This window comes from Rattus norvegicus, chromosome 15 (genome assembly GCF_036323735.1).
Source record: "Rattus norvegicus strain BN/NHsdMcwi chromosome 15, GRCr8, whole genome shotgun sequence".
Lineage (NCBI taxonomy): Eukaryota > Metazoa > Chordata > Mammalia > Rodentia > Muridae > Rattus > Rattus norvegicus.
Window position 1 is genome coordinate 33,456,913 of NC_086033.1, and position 17,729 is coordinate 33,474,641.

The following is a 17,729-nucleotide window of genomic DNA, read 5'->3' on the forward strand; positions in this document are numbered from 1 at the left end:
GTCAGGTAGTAGTAGTTCAAATAAATTTTTCATTATATTTATGGAGGGGCATGTATTAGAGTGCAGAGTGGAGTCACACAGTTGGGGGAGGTTTTATCTTTATTGAGGTGCATTATAGGGGAAATCAATCGTCAGAGACTTGTATATCTTTGAGATTGTCTTGGAGACAGGCTAGGACAGGCTGGGGACAGGTCATGTTGAACCCAAAGGGTACCAGAGGAGCTCAGGGTGGGAGAGTCTGACTCCTGCAGGTCAGGTTTTTCAGCTACTTGCCCTTAAGACTGTTTTAATCCAGGGCACCTATGGGGAGATTCTGGTGAAGACTGCAGGAGGCTTTGCATCTGGATGCCCATAAGATACAATACCATGGGCCACATCAGCACACACTAGAGGTCCCCCAGAGTCTACCTGTAGGTGAGAAAAATCAGAGTATGAGCAAAGATTGCTTTCCCCCAACTTCAACACCCCCACCATAGCTACTCCCAGACTGAATTAAGTGCTGGCTCACTTTTATTTGTAAGTTAGGGATTTACTGCCTGATTCCCCTCCCTCTGTCCTTGTCCCAATGCTAACATGTTTCTGTTTATTTCCTTCCTGTCTAGTGTCTAGACTCATGGGAAGGTTGCAGGAAGGGCTAGGCACAGGGAGATGAGGTGGACAGGGAGAATGTCAGTTCCCAGAGCTTCAGGGATAGGAGCTAAGGAGACAGGCATTAGTCACTGCCATGGAGAGCTGTTTGCACATTTCCTCCACTGATGCTGTCTCCTGATGTGGGGAGGAAATGCAAGTGTGTACTCACCTTGTCTGCTCTTTTTAACATTGTGGGATTGACCACACAGGCCTGGAAGCTATCGTCATAACGCCTATATATTTTACAGGCCTCTTCATCTATTCTCAGTTCAACCCCCCTCGTGCATAGGACTTAGGTTCTGTCACTCCAGTTCACCCCATCCAGCTGCCCAGCACATTGTTCCAGGCTTGATTAGGTCAGAGGGCCAAGGCAGGGGAATTACATCCACAGCAGCAGTCAACTCTGCTTTCTCTTCAAGCTGTTGGGGGAAGGAGAGAAGAGATTTCAAACCAAAGAAGGAGGCTGAGACATGGGTCATTTCCCAATGGGAATTCAGGTGTGGGTTGTGAGGACTGAAACAAATTGAAGGTCTGAGTCAAGGAGAGTTATGGATGGGAGACTTAAGCAGGCCAAGAAATATATCGACACCTTCAGTGACACGATGTTATTGAGACTGGAAGAGTAATGGAACTTTGGGCGACTGATTTGCTTTTCAACTTTCATCTTCTGCTGTGTGGATTATCTCTTGCTCCCATCATGAGCTCCAAGGGTGACAGTGATTTCTCTGTGGAAAAATAAAAGAAGCAGTGAAAAGTGCTGGACTTAGGAGGAGGACTCCTGAGGAGAGCAACACTTTCTTCCCTATACCAGGGCAGAGAGGAGCGAGACTTGAGATGGAGCTCCCAGCACCGCAGCCTTCCCAGAAGGACAAGGCTCAGAGAAACACAGGACTGAGAACTCTCTCCAGCCCCACAACAGGGACTTGGATTTGACTGAACCCACGGCTGTGCAAATAGCAAATGGGCACTCTACATTGAGTTACATCCCAGCTCATGTCTGAGCTCTGCTACCACTAGAATACAACAAGACTTGTGGTTTTAGTCCTGACCAGAGCCGTGCTTAAAGTTCTGACTTCTGAAAAAGGAGAGCCCATTTTTTTTCTTTTTTTCGGAGCTGGGGACCGAACCCAGGGCCTTGCGCTTCCTAGGTAAGCGCTCTACCACTGAGCTAAATCCCCAGCCCCTAAGGAGAGCCCATTTGGAGATGAGCAAATCTCTAGTCTTTCCTGAGGCTCTGCTGCTCTGTGATTCTGGTTCATGCATGTCTTCACAGGAAGTGAAGCCACTTACCTTCCTTTATAGTGTGCAGCAGTCAGCACCATTTGATGGCTTATGAGAAACCCACCACAGATATCCTCCAAACCTCTCTCAGTGGTGATCTCCAGATGGGCCATGTAAGGGCGGGAGTGAGGAATAGACTCCACACCACCGATAATCTCCTCTGGAACAAAGAACACCCGGTTCCAAGTCACAAGCTTGCAGGGCCCCCAACACAGTACTGCCAGAGAAATATGGGGCTAAAGCTGAGTGACTGCTCCAAGCCCACCCCACCTCACATAGGGCTCAGGCCCCTCCACATGTCCTTTGGTCTTTTCTCTCCTGTTGATCTTTCCTCCCCACACCTCCCTGTCCACCATCATCCTTCATTCACGACACAATGTTTCTGATGTTCTATTTCCTTTAGGAATTTCTTTGTACATTCATCCTGTCTTCCTCAACATTAAGGGAAGTCCAGAGAAGAGCTCTCCATCAGTACAGAGCATTTTGATGAAATGGTGTGATGGGGAAGTAGCTTTTCATTCTTCTTTGACCTAGAGATTTCCCCTGGACTATGCCAGTGTAGGATCTGGTGTCATGAAAGGCTCTCTTTTAAGGTAAGAGATTAATGTTGGTTGCTGAAAGCTCAGAAGTTAGGGAGGTGAAGAGCAAACTCACCAGCTCCAGCTCCAGAAGGCAAGAGAAGAGCCATCAGGAATAGCAGGGCCTGCATTGTGCCAGGGGTGCAGCCTGGGGTGAGCTTCTGGTGTGGTCCTGTGGTTCCCAGGCTTGGACCTGACAACTCAGACTTCTGTATGATGGAGACTGGGTTCCCCTGAGGAAAGTTCTGGGTCCAACTCTGCCCTGCATTACCTTCCTTTGCTTCCTCAGAGCTACAAATGGCTGTCTAAGCACAGAGATATGAATTAGAGAAATAAATAAGTTAACGTGTTTTTACTACTGAGCATTGAATCTGACCTGATAATACTTTGTAAAGACCCCAAATTCTTCTGTGCAGCCCCAGTTAGAAGACAGGCGTTGGGATGGTCCACACACACGGTTCCAAATGAACATTCTCATTTTGCAACTCATGAATGAAGAGGTAGGAGAGACATAGTGATCAATCGCCATTTTTCCTTTATTGGTTCCCTGATCCAGGAAGCGACATTATGATAGAAACTAGGGAACTTTACAACTGCCTTTTTACCAAAAAATGAACCAGGTCCTTGGTTCTCCAGGAGTCAGTGCAAATAATGATTATTGAACGATACAGACCAGGTGATTCCTGCTACATCTCCCTTCAGGATATCTATTGGCATCTTGTAGAACTACGGTGGAGAATTGTAACATTCATGGGTGGTGACTCTAGCCAAAGATGATCTTGGTGTAGTTTTATTGTTGCTAAAATGACACATGCCAGGCAGCTAATTATCCGGGGGACTGCATCAACATCCATCCTTGGGTGTAGTAATGTCTATGTCAGAGTATCTGATCACGTGACCCTCATGGTATTTTGTTCATTGTGATTGGAGTGCAGGAGGTAGCACCTACTGTAGACACCTTGGGAAGACACTTTTTCTCAGAGTAGTAAAAAAGTCTAAGAGCACTGTCTTTAGAGAAGTATCCATGATTAGTGACCTTTCACATGTTCAATTTCCTCTTCCTAAGGAAGGTTGTTGCCTCTGGCTCGTCCTTCTCTAGGATGTAAATCTAACCTGGGAGGGAATTGGGCTGAGAAAAGAAGGATCACACAGGATGCCTCCCTAAGCAGCATACAACTTGAGTGTGGATGCTTGGAATAAAACAATCCTACTTGTTGGGTCTATGAAAGACAGTGACATACGGAAGCTCAAACCCAGAATAAAAACATTGTCAAACTTTTAGGGCAAGGCCACCTAATGTATAACTGTAGTAACAAGTCCAAACAAAAATTATAATTATTGACTTCCTTTTTCTTTTGGTAGATGCCTATACACTTGCAAAAAATAACCAGAGCCATCCTCACCTTCATTTTGTGAAGAAACAATTTTTTAAGTTTAAAATGCTTGTTTGTAGAAATGTCATGCAAGAATGTTATATTTATAGCACTATCTTGCCTCACTTTCCCCCTCAAACTTTTTTAATTTTGTATTTTTCATTGCCTTGTGGGGAAGACCACATGGGCAGGGATAATGGGGACCTTCACTCCTTAGCTCATGGGGTCCCAGTTTGTTGGGGCACAGGAGTGATCCTCACCTCTAGTTTTTTTGAAATCTTGTTCTGCTATGGAAAACTAAACACCCATAATGACAGGAATAGGTGTCTCAATCTTTAGAGACACTGAAACTGCTTGAGAAGAAAGGGAGAGAGCAGCCAAAGGATTGGAAGGAGGAGACTAGAATGAACTTGGTGAATATCTTCCACTTTTATGAATGCCACCTGCATGATGGCACAGTCTTTTCCTGAGGCACCCAACAAGCAGAGACTGGAATGAGAATCTCTGGCATGTGCACTGCTCACATAGGGACAGGTTCCAAAATGCCTGCCAAATTATTGTGAGACTGCTGAAGATCATAGTATGTTACGAATGATTATCATGTTTAAGAGAAGCCTTCATGGTTTGGGTAAGGTCTCTTATGTAGGTCTGGGATGTTTCTTTTATGATCTTGTGATACTATGTCTGTCTGTCTATCGGTTCTCAACATCTTCCCAGACTCCATCAGACATCTTGGCCTCCAATCTCTTAATGGTTTTCTCACATCTGGTAAGCTGCTGAGGAGCTATAGTACCACAAACAGTCATTTTCACATGCCTCCATGAAGCTCCTTGAACAAACCATTGCTGCCCGTGGAACCTATGCTGTCTTAAACCAGAGTGACTTAATTGGAGACCCTGGATTTCCTGTATATGCTCTCTACTCCCTCCTGTAAATCAAGTAGTGTAGATAACTTCTCAATGGAAGGCCCACTAGGGACTTCTCTCTTACCTCTTTAGGGTCTGAAATCCATGATTCTTCAAATATGGATGACGAGATCAATGTGGTATAATCTTCATAAGTTCATGTATTAGACCACAGGGAGAGCTGGTAAACCAAGGCTTCATCTCGAAGCTTGGAGAATGGAGACCCTAGTTGTGTAGAGGCACCACTTATCCAAAACTCTTCCCCAGTCTGAGAGTTGTACTTTTTAGAGGAAAGTTAGCCATGTGTAGTATCCCCAAGCTTCCCCACATTCCCGTTTTTATCATGCACTAACACAATCATCCAGAAAAGCCTTTCTTGTAGAAACGATGTTCCACAGGTTACTGAGAAGAAAGCACATTCTGTAGTGTTTGGGTAGAATGTTCTGTTGATGTCTATTAGGTCTATTCAATTTATGATATTAAGTAACTCCAACGTTGCTTTCTTCAGTTTTTGTTGTCTCTTGGCCAGGGTATGGTACTGAAGTGACACAATATCATGCTGTAAGAGCCATTGGAATTTTAGTTGTAATAGTTTTTTAAGGGACCTAGGTGTCCTTATGTTTGATGCACAAATATTAAAAATGGAGTTGTCATATTGGCAGATTTTTCTTTTAACGGGTATGTAGTATTCTTCCCTCATCTGATCAGTTTTGATTTGAAGCCTGTTTTGCCTTATACTACAATAGCTACACATGTTTGCTTCTTTGATCCTTTTGCTTGGTATAGCACTTTCTATCCTTTTAACCTAAGTGATGCCTGTCTATTGTGGTGATGCATGTTTCCCGGAAGCAACCATAGGATGCATCCCGATTTCTATCTGTTTTGTTAGTCTATATCTCTTTATTGGGAATTGAGACCATTACTGTTGAAGAGTTATCAATTAGCAGTGTTTCTTTATTCCTATTATTCTGCTGTGCTATTGTGTGCCTCACACAAAACATGTCCTGATAAGTGTAACTTACTAGTTTATCATAATTTATTTTTTCTTGTTTGTTCTCAAGTGTGGTTGTACCCCTCAGATTGAAATGTTCCTTCTAGTGACTTGTGTAAAGCTGTATTGGTGGACAGAAATTGCTTAGATTTATTTTTTATCACGACACATTTTTCTTTCTCCATCAATTGTTATAGATAGTTTTACTGGGTATAATAATCTGGATTTGCATCTGTGGTCTCTTACATCCTGTAGAACATCTTTCTAGGCCCTTTGGCTTTCAGAGTTTCCAATAGGAAGTCAGTTCTATTTTAATGGACTGTTATCACCAAAGTTCTTATGTCATCTTTAATTTTAGTAAACTTTGTGGGGTATAAAAATCTGAGTTGGCTCTTGCACATAATTTATAAGTTTTTTCTTTTCATAGACTCTCAGAATTCTGTGTATTGGATTTCATCTGAGTTTCTCTCCTTAGGGGACACTTGTATAGAATTGGTTATTTAATAGGAGGGCACATTATATGGGTTTTTCACATTGTTTTTATTTTTGTGATAGGAAGTGAGTATTTCAATTTAGATTGTTGGCTGTTATTTGGTGAATTTTTACCCTACTAGTCTGGCATCCCAAGGTAGTATTAGACTGGGCATATTGGGGTATCTCAAAGGATGAAGTCTTGGCTTGGAATCTGGGAACTGCTGTAAGGTGTCCTACCATATCCAAGTCTGGTCTAGGGCCCTAGAAATGTTGTGGAGTGGTGGGTCTGGGAATAGAAGAGGCTTATGACATTGTACCAGAAGTGGGGCACTTAGGGTAGGAAAATTCCCCGGAGTAGAGGAGCAATGTGATATGAAATCGGAATTGCACTGGGCTTAGATTTTTGGGGGAAAATACAGGGTTTAGGGTAACATTGTGTTAAGGAACCAGAGGTTGGCAATGGCAAACAAAGATCTTGCCTGTGTGGGAGAACTTACCAGAGCTTGGGGAACCATGTTAAACATACCTTAAATAATCCCAACAACGATTAACCATTAAGGGAGGCCTTTTATGCTTGAGATGTAATAGGTGACCTCCAAAGAACTATTGACAGTAGATGGTTTCTGAGAGAGACATAATCACTAGTGGCCACTGGGATGTTGCCCATATTCTACTGCATTGGTTCTCAATGTGAGGATCCCGACCCCTCTAGGAGTCAAATGGCTGTTTCACGGGGTCACATAGCAGAATCCTGTATATCAGATAGTTACAGTATGATTCATAAACATAACAAAGCTACATTTCTGTAGTAACATTGAAATGATTTTATGGTTTGGGGCCACCACGACCTGAGGAACTGGTATAAAGTGTTAGAGCACTAGGAAGACTGAGAACCCCTCCTCTAGTGGATGGAGCCACACCCATGCACATATGGAAAGCACTAATTAGACTTTTGGGTTATAAGAAAAAAGTCCACTCTGGCTTTAAATGTCTCCATCAAGTAATTAGTTATCAGGTAGTGCGTGCCTGTGTTGAGACTTGGTCCTTCTCTCTTCAAGCTTTCAGCACCTTTAACCATTTTAGTTTTAACATTTTGACCATAATAGACCACATAAAATTTTTCCTCTTTTGTGTTCTCAATGACTGTTTACTTGGCAACAAAGACATAGTTCATTTTGTGTTTTGGATTTTTTTCTTCTATGAGTTTATTGAGAACATTACCCATGGGTTTGGCCTGGAGTTCTTCTCTGTCTTCTCTGTCATGAAGTTGGGAAGGACTTTGTCAAGGAATATATGGTGGGAGTTACATAGAGGGAATGGGGAATACACATGATCCTATTGTATACAAGATAAATTCTCAAAGAAATCCATAAAGGTAAAGGAGAGTTAAAAATAAACAAAAAAGAATTAGAAGACATGCTACATCAGAACCAAAAAAACGTCTCAAGATATTAAATAAAAGGGCTAGTAACAAACACTTTAAACATCATCAGCATCTGTAACCGCAAGTAAAATCCAGGCTAAAGCCACTTGAAGATTCATTTTACTCCAGTGAAATGGCCATCATCAGGAATGGCATCACACAAGCTAGCATCGATGTATAGAAGGAGAACCCTGTACAGCTACACTGAAAATCAGTCTGGATATTCTCAAAAAGAATTGCCACCACCACCACCACCACCACCACCACCACCACCACCACCACCACCACCACAATTACCACCACCATCACCACCAACAACCACAAGAGGAACAACACCCCTCCCCCAAAATGAAACTACTATGTGATCCAACTAAGACATTCCTGAGCACTTATCCAAAGGACTGTGTAATCTATGACATGGATATCTCCACCTATTCAAAGTAACTAAGAAATGGAAGCCGCCTAGTTGGCCATCAACTGATGACTAGATAGTGAAGATGTTTAAAAAAGGAAATTATCAGAAAAATGTATGGAATGGGAATTTCATTTTTTCTGATTGAGATAACCCAGAACTTCAAGTACAAAACCCTCATGTTCTCTCTCATATGAGGATCCTAGCTATGTGAATGTATGAATTTGTGTGTCTATCATGAAGTATAGAAGCCTGGGAAAAACAAGAGAGACAGGAGAAATTACCTTCAATGAGGAGGAAGAGTAAAACACAGGTAGTGGAGAAAACGAATACTGAAGTAGATTTAGGCAGGAAGAAAGGCAAGGGATTGAAGGCTGAGGGTGTAGGCAGGAGGGAAGAATTATCTCATATAAAAAGGTGTAAAGGAACCATAGGAAAAGCCAGAGGTGCCCACGTGTGCAATATCACTTCTGTGTTTTGATGGTAACCAATGGCCTTGTAATCAATTTCAAGACCCACACCATGGTGGAGGAGACCAGTGCCTGGTACTGTCAGTTTGGCTAGAAACATATGGAAGTGAACCTATGTAGCAGCAAACTGCCTTCCAAATTCCCATGCATTCCCCATAGACAAAAGTGGCTTCCAGCCTTACTCAGAGACACCTCTCCTTCAGAGGAATAATGGAATGAATGCAGAGATCATTGGGGCCCAAGATGCATAAATAAGTGGTGGTTGGGGGTCCATCCCTAAACAAGTTACTTAGCCCACACTTTCAAGTGCTCAGGGAACACTAATGTGGGAGCATGAGATGTAGGCAAAAGCTGGAAGAGAGGGTAACGGGCTCAAACTTCATTCTCTAGACTGGATACAGTTATGACAATTCTCAGTTCATGCCAACTGTAGTTCTAGGCACTGGGCCCTCATAAGACTAATCCAATCAACAACTAGTCAAGGAAGTGAAGGGACTTGAGGGTTCCCAGTCTTTATCTCTTGAAATACTGGCAATTGATAGTTTCTGGGTTGGGAGAAGGAAATTACTCTCTTTAGTTGAGTATCCTCTGTGAAGCCAGCCAGGCTCCAATGGAAAGATCCAAACTCAGTTACACAGCTGGTCATTGTTAACCTTAGTGGGTTACAAAATTCAGCACATAGACATGAACACGAGAGAGATATTTGTGAGGAGAGCCTAGGGTGTACAGAGATGTTAGGGAATTGAGAGGAGTTGACAGTGTTTACTATGCATGGAGTACATGTGAAAAATTTGGGTGTGTGTGTGTGTGTGTGTGTGTGTGTGTGTGTGTTTGTGTTTTAAAAGGTTTCATGATGCCTCCATGACTAGATACACACAAAGTGACTAAGACACTAGTTAGTCAGTGGATTACTAATGACTCTAAACTCACACCAGGGCTCTGAGCCAAGAAATATATGAGAGGTGCTGACCTAACCTTGTTGCAGAGCAATGAGTCTGCATACCGGAGTGGGCATTCAACAATTTGGTCCCCTTCTCAAGTTTCTGATCTACATACTGGGACTGTCCTATGTTATCTCCTGTGTCCCTTTCGACAAGGTAAGGAGAAGTGGCTACAGTTCTAAGATGAGGTAACAGTTTGGTAGGGAGGCCTTGCTTGAGCTGGGGCAGGTGACCTGGGGAAGTCTCAGGACTTCCTGGGATTGCCAGGACTATAGACAGTCCATAGAGTTAGGAAGAGAGTGCGAGGCAAAATCTTTTGATCTTTCTCACCCTTAATAACTTGTTAAATATGAAGAAGAACTTAGAAAGAAGAGGGCATCCCAGGCAAAGGTAGGACTGACAGTACTAGCCTTGATATGTGCTGTTATGATGGGATCAGTGAACAGGCATCATGCAGGAACTTTATGAGAGTATCTGAGGAGAGAAACCATGAGACAAAAGAGAGTGAAGAAGAAGGTGGTGCACAAGATTGTTTTAAGCTCTGCACCCATGAAAGGAAGCAATGTCATCTCTTTCCTGCAGACAGATTTCTTATATTTTTTGTTGTGAGCCTAGCCTTTAATGGCTGAGCCATCTCTCCAGCCCAACAGATTTCTTTAGTAAGACTCAAATATTTGTAAACCAGGATGCAGGACACTGGCCTTGATACAGTGTTGGCATTCGAGGATGGTTTAAATCGTTTCATTGTTTTCTGAATCCAAAGTATAACCCTGGAGATTCTGGTGAATATCGAGGAGGTGTCCAAGCACACAAGCTATAACTGACAAGGCCCTGGGCCACTGCACCACACACAAAAGGTCCCCAGAGAACCTGTGTGGTTGAATTAGAGAAGAGCTAGAAGAAGCTGAGGAGGAGGGTGGCCCCATGGGAAGCCCAGCAGTCTCAACTGACTTGGATGCCCAAGATCTCTCAGACACTGAACCACCAACCAGGCAGCATACACTAGCTGATATGAGGATGTCAACAAATATACAGCAGAGGACTGACTGGTCTGGCCGCGGTGAGAGAAGATGCACCTAACCCTGGAGAGATTTGAGGCTCCAGGGAATGGCGAAGTCTGGTGGGGAGCGGTTGGTGGTTGGAGACATCCTCTTGGGGGTGGAGGTGGCAGGGGAAGAAGGTATGGCATGGGGCTTGGTCGGCAGGTGGACTGGAAGGTGAGTGAAGACTGGATTGTAAAAGAAGATTAAAGAATTAAAAAAAAAAAGAAAACCAAACCAAACCAAACCAAACCAAAAAATCACCAAATGGTCCCCGGATTCTCCCTGTGGACGGAAAAAAGAGAAGTCTTAGTAAATATCCTCTTATCACCTCTTTCCAGACCGATTTTATCCCTGTTCTTCTCTGTTCCACTTAGTATTGGGTTGTTAGATGGGAAACACTAAGTGAGCCCATTGACCTCAACTCTAGAAGTGTCCAACTGAAACCTCGGTTCTAATCCATAAGGTTATGAAGGTCATAGCACTTTGCTTCTCCAAATACAAAGGAACTAAGAAAGAGAATGGGGGCAAGAAACAGACTCCCAAAACATTGACAAACCATATCTGGGAAATCTTTGATTTCTGGTCCTGAAGAGCTAATGGAGGAGTCCCAACTGGCCCCTCCATTGGGGCGGTGCCCACCCTAAAAGATGCCACAGGAGGGATAACAGCATTCACTGAGGTCGGGCCTCTGCCCTGTCACACTGGGTCAGGAGCTGGGGAGCTTCACACGGGCAGCAGTGGTTCGCTAGATGAGCTTCACGGAGTCGTGTTAAAAGGACTGACTGTGCTAGTGTAGCTCCTCAACCCCCTCCCAGATGTGAGAAAACCATGAATAGATTGTAGGCTAAGATGGTGAAACTGTCTGGTGAGCCTGGACTGATACCGAGAACTGATAGACAATCAGACAAGTGACAGATAGCATCATAGAATCGTATGAGAAGCATCCCAGACTTAAAAGACCTTACCACAACTGTGTGCTCTTTTTAAACGGGACCCTCACTGGGGACCATATCATGTTCCTAAGCCATCTCTCAGCAAGGAGGCCGCTGCTATTGAGCCTGCCCATATGTGACCAGGGCACATCCCAGTGAGTCCCATTCCTGCCTCTGGCTTTTGGGTGACTCATGAGAGGACTGTCCCACTGTCCATGTTGCATTCCTAATGAAAGTTGAAGATACTCACCAAGTTCATCCTACTCTCCTCCTTCTAATCCTCTGCCTGCCTTCCCCCTTTCTTCTCCAGCAGGCTCAGTGTCTCTAAGGACTGACACACCTTTCCCTGTTTTATGGGTGTTTAGTTCTCCTTTGAAAGGTAAGATTCTGGAGTCAATAGGTGCAGATCTCAGCTGTGTCCCACAAACTAGTCCCCCATGCCATGGGCTTAGAGCTGAAGGCCTCCATTCATCCCCCCCACCATGTGGTCTTCCCCACAAGGCAATGAAAATACAACATGAAATGTTGTGAGGGGGAAAGGGAGGCATGATAGTGCTATAAATAAAACACTCCTACATGAAATTTCTAAAACAAACCTTTTAGACTTTAAAAATTGTCTCAGGACAGGAAGAAGGTGAAGATGTCTCTGGCAATCTTTTCCCAAGTGCACAGTCATTTACCAAAAGAAAAGGGGAGTAGAAAATATGACTTTAGTTTTTACTTGTTACTATGGCTATAGATTCGGTGGTCTTTCCTAGAAATGTGAGGATGCATTTATTTTGGATTTACTTCTGTACATCACCATCTTCTGCGCCATCATCATGAAGGATTGTATTATTCCAAACATGCACACTCAGGTGCGCTACAGGAGGGAGCCATCCTGTGAGATCGTTTTTCTTCTTAGTCAACCTCCCATCTAAATACACAGGGGGATTTTCCCTCATCCATAGAGATGGATCCACCAGATGCAACAACCTTCCTTAGGAAGAGAAAATTGGACATGTGAAATATTACTCACCATGGATACTTCTCTAAAGACAATGCTCTTAGAACTTTCTCCTACTTTGTGACAAAATTGTGCCTTCCCAAGGTGTCTATAGTAGGTGCTACCTCCTGCACTCCAATCCCAATGAGCACGATACCATCAGTGTGACATGATTGGGCTCCCTGCAGTAGGTGCTAGTGCCCCTAATGATGCATGTCCGTGCATTCTTCAGATTGAGAACTGCAACAGATGTGTCATTTACAACAACAGTAAAACAATAAAAACACACCAAGAGCAACTTCGGCAGGAGCCACCACCCAGTTGAGTTTGCAATAATCCACTGTAGTTCTCCAACATGCAATAGATACCCTGAAGGGAGGAATAACAGGAAATCACCTCCTCTGTATCATTCAATAACACATTATTTGCAGTGATTCCTGGGGAACTCCGTGTATACCAAGGTCCTGGTTTACTTCTTGGTAAAAAGAGGTGTTGTGATGTTTCCCACTAGTTTCTATTGTAATGTCACTTCGTGGATCAGGCTACCACTATGTGGATGATGCCAATTGATAACTATGTCTCTCCTAACTCTTCATTCATAAGTTTCAAAATGAGAATGTTCATTTGGGACCATGTGTGTGGACCATCCCAAGGCCTGTCCTCTAACTGGGGCTGCACAGAAGAATTTGGGATCTTTACAAAGTATTACCAGGTCAGATCCAATGCTCAGTAGTAAAAAAAATTAATGTATTTATTTTTGTAATTCATATCACTGTGCTTAGACAGCCATTTGTAGCTCTGAGGAAGCAAAGGAAGGAAATGCAGGACAGAGTTGGAGCCAGAACTTTCCTCAGGGGCACCCAGTCAAAGAGGTGCCATCATACAAAGAGATTTGAGTTGTCAGGTCCAAGCCTGGGAACCAGCTGGGTCTCCATATGACAGTCAATACCTCTTTTTACCAGACCTACAGTTTTTCTGTAGAACTCCATGATTCCAGAAGATCAAGTCCAGTTATATGGTTCATGGAGATGGATAGTCTTGGAGTCTCAACAAGTGCTTGTGTGAGTTACATTAATCTCAATGCATGATAACTTCTTATTTGAAATTTGATCTTAACAAATTTTTTATTTGTAAACAATAAGTTTTCAATTTGATTTTGAACCCATAATTATGTCCAAGCCCATCATCTTCTTTGACCATATTTCTGAGTACTCAGACCCAGTGAGCAATGTCTGGACACTCATGATCTGTGGCTCTAAATACGTGGTCACCCAAAGTCTTGTCTTCCATTGCAGATACTCAAGATCTTTTATTCTGTGATATCCTGAAAGTCGATTGACTTCTCCCTAAGTGTATATTACAACATCAAAGGTACTATTACTGTGAGTAGATCAGAAACTGCACTTATTGAAGTTCTTCTCAAACTGTGGGTCATGACCCCTTTAGTGGCCAAATATCATATATCCTGCAAGTTACATGTTTTACATTAAAATTCATAAAGGTAGCCAAATTAAACTTTAAAGTAGCAGTATATTAATTTTGTGGCTGGGGTCACCACATACATTGAGATACTGTATTAAAAGTTTACATTATTAGGAATGTTGAGAACCACTAACTTAATTAAAGATCTTGGTCATGCCTAACCTGCTGTGTACTCAATGCACACTCCCCACTCTTTCATTTCTCACAGTCACATTCTAAACCAGCTGCCACCAGTTTTTATAAATAAAATATACTCCCTTTCACCTATATGTTCACACACTAAACATGCAGCTGTTTGTGGTATGATAGAGTTGAGTTTTTACACATATGCAGCATGGGTTTGAAAGCTGACAATAATACCTGAGTGCTTACAAGAACAGTTCCGTGATCCCCAGTCGAGGTCCCCCCCTTTGTGTTTCTGTCGTGTCTTCTGGGAGCTTCTTTGAGGGTTCAGTTGCCACCTTATCATGGGATCCAGGAGTTTCAAGATTTAGCCACAGATTTGACACCACCAAAGAGCAGAGTCCTGGGAATTTCTGATAAGGAGAATAGAGTTTATCCAAACCAGACCTGTGGTTTGCAGCCCTTCCTTTCTCTTACTTTGAAGCTATAAAAGCAGGAACCAGGGCAGGAACACAGCAGAAGCTCACCCAGGCTGTACCGCTGGCACAATGAAGGCCCTGCTATTCCTGATGGCTCTTCTCTTGCCTTCTGGAGCTGGAGCTGGTGAGTTTGGTCTTCATCTCCCTAACCTCTGTGTTGTCAGCAACTGACATTAATCTCTTACCTTAAAAGAGAGCCTATCATGACACCGGATCTTAAACTGACATAGTTCAGGGGAAATCTCTAAGTCAAGGAAGAATGAACACATCACACCATTTCATCAAAGTACTCTGTTCTGATCGACAGCTCTTCTCTGGCCTTCCCTTAGTGTTGCAGAAGACAGGATGAGTGCAGAACGAAATGACTAAAGAAAATAGAACATCAGAAACACTAATGGTCATTGTGTTGTGAATGAAGGATGATGGTGGACAGGGAGGTGTGGGGAGGAAAAATCAACAGGAGAGAAAAGACCAAAGGACATGTGGAGGGCCCTGAGCCCCATGTGAGGTGGGGTGGGCTTGGAGCAGTCGCTCAGCTTTAGCCCCATATATCTCTGGCAGTACTGTGTTGGGGGGCCCTGCATGCTTGTGACTGGGGACCGGGTGTTCTTTGTTCCAGAGGAGATTATCGGTGGTGTGGAGTCTATTCCTCACTCCCGCCCTTACATGGCCCTTCTGAAGATCGTCACTGAAGAAGGTCATGTGACCTTCTGTGGTGGGTTTCTCATAAGCCTTCAATTTGTGCTGACTGCTGCACACTGTCATGGAAGGTAAGAGGCTTCTCTTCCTGTGAAGACATCCATGAGCCAGAGTCACAGAGCAGCATAGCTCCAGGAAAGGCTCTGAGCCCTGCTCATCTCCAGATGGGCTCTCCTTACACGGAGAGGAAAAGGGGACCACAGGAATAGTCACTGAACCATTCATGTGTCATCTCCATTTCAGAGGTTGGAGTTTTAAGCAGGGCTGTTGTCAGGACAAGAGTACAGCCCCTGACTTGTCTGGGTGTCACCAGAGCTCTGACAGATGCTGGGTTGTAAATGAACGTTGAGTACCCATTTGCCATGTGGAAAGCCATGGGTTTGGTTGAATCTAAGTACTGCTGTGGGATGTGGGATGTGGGGTGTAAGATGTGGGGTGTCAGATGTGGGGTGTGGGGAGAGGTCTCAGTACTTTATTTTCCTGAGCCTCATCCTTCTAGGGAGGCTGTGGAGCTGGGAGCCCCATCTCAAGTCTCACTTGCTCTGCACTGGGATAGAGAAGAAAGACCTCCCCATGTCGCTCTCCTTAGAAGGAAGCCTCCCCCTAAGACCAGTACTTTTTACTGCTTCTTTTCTCTTTTGACAGGGAAATCACTGTCACCCTCGGAGCTCATGACATGAGCAAGAGAGAATCCACACAACAAAAGATAAAAGTTGTAAAACAAATCTTTCCTCTAAAGTACAATTTATTTTCCAATTTCCGTGACATCATGTTACTGAAGGTGCTGTTTTGTTTTGTTTTGTTTTGTTTTTTCTTCTTCTTATCCATCTTAAGTCTCCCCTGCTTTACCTTTCCTTCAGGCTCAGACATTCAAATTCTCTCCTGTCCAATCAATTTCCTTAGAAACTGCCCCTGAATTCTATGTCATTCGTGCCCCAGTGGGAAAGGATCCATGTCCGAGCATCCTTTTCTGGGTTGACATTTCTTCTCTTCTTTCTACAACAGCTTGAACAGAAAGCAGTGTTGACTCCGTCTGTGAATGTAATCCCCCTGCCTCAGTCCTCTGACATTATCAAGCCTGGGACAATGTGCTTGGCAGCTGGATGGGGACAAACTGGAGTGAAAGAACCGAACTCAAATACACTGAGGGAGGTCATGCTGAGAATCATGGAAATGAAGGCCTGTAAGGACTATAGGCATTATGACAATAGATTCCAGATCTGCGTGGGGATTCCTCAAATGTTGAAATTAGCATACAAGGTGAGTGCACGCCTGCTTTCCTTCCCCACATCAGGAGACAGCATCAGTGGAGGAAATATGGCAAACATCTCTCCATGGCAGTGACTAATGCCTGTGTCTTTATCTCCTGTCCCTGAGGTGCTGGGAACTGAAATTCTCTGTGTCCATCTCATCTCCTGGTTTCCTAGCCCTTCCTACAACCTTCCCATGAGGTTACACACTAGACAGGAAGGGAGTTAAAGGAGACATGTTAGCATGGTTGCAAGGACAGAGAGGCTGGAGGGACAGAAATTAAGTCCCTAATTGATGACCCAGAGAGAGCCAGGTCCTCTTACATCACTGTGGGATTAGCTATTGTGGAAGGGCCTGTGTTTGGAGAAAGTATTATTTGCTCATAGTTTTATTTTTCTCACCTAAAGGGAGACTCTGGAGGACCTCTAGTGTGTGCTGGAGTGGCCCATGGTATTGTATCTCATGGCCCTGGAAGAGGAATCCCCCCTATAATCTTCACCCGAATCTCCTCATATGTGTCCTGGATTAATAGAGTCATAAGGGGAAATTAGCTGAAAAACCTGATCAGCCTGAGTCAGAGTCTCCAAGCCACAGCTCTTCTGTTAAATCTCTTTGGTTTTAACAAAACCTGACTCACCCTGTCCCCAAGACAATCTCAAAAATACACAAGTCTGTCATGATGGATTGTTCCCTGTAATGCTCCTAAATAAAGACATAACCCCTTGCAATGGTGTGACTTCACGCTGTGCTCTAAACACACTCTCCTCTCTGAGAACAGTGAAGAATGGATTTGAGGTACTACTATCTGGCCATGTTAACCATCTTGACTACTGACTTCTAGGCACACGTGTACCACTGTGGATTATTGAATATTATCTACCATGCATGGCTGTTTACAGTGAGATTTCACATCCAGGATAATGTGCAGTGTTCTGTTCTCCTCCACTCTCCTGTCTTCTCATCTTCTCCCTCCTTGTCTCTCAGCTCTTCTGCCCACAAACCCCATGCACAAACCCCATGTGCATCTTTCCACACTTCATCGCAGATTCCATGTCTAGGTCAGACATGGCTGTTGATCCTTGTGTCCTCACCACCTACCCTGCCATCATCGTCCTCTCAATATTGCACCTGCAGCTAGAGGACAGCCTGCCCTCAGAAGTCCTTGGACCACGACTGTGACTATAGCAGCCACAACAGGAGAGCATTGGCAGTTTCTGGAGCCAACACGGGCAGAACCAGCACATGTCGGGTAGAGAC

At 43.9% G+C, this 17,729-nt stretch overlaps 1 protein-coding gene and 1 pseudogene across 1 annotated transcript; one reads left to right on the forward strand and one right to left on the reverse strand.

Moving 5' to 3' along the window:
* Positions 1-261: 261 nt before the first annotated feature.
* Positions 262-2,646, reverse strand: Mcpt2-ps1 (mast cell protease 2, pseudogene 1; annotated as a pseudogene).
* An 11,932-nt stretch (positions 2,647-14,578) lies between these two features.
* Positions 14,579-17,200, forward strand: Mcpt4 (mast cell protease 4). The gene is made up of 5 exons (NM_019321.2): positions 14,579-14,646; positions 15,142-15,292; positions 15,867-16,002; positions 16,227-16,481; positions 16,880-17,200. The coding sequence occupies exons 1-5, from the start codon at positions 14,592-14,594 to the stop codon at positions 17,021-17,023; spliced, it is 741 nt and encodes a 246-aa protein (NP_062194.1). The 5' UTR covers positions 14,579-14,591; the 3' UTR covers positions 17,024-17,200.
* The last annotated feature ends 529 nt before the right edge of the window (positions 17,201-17,729 follow it).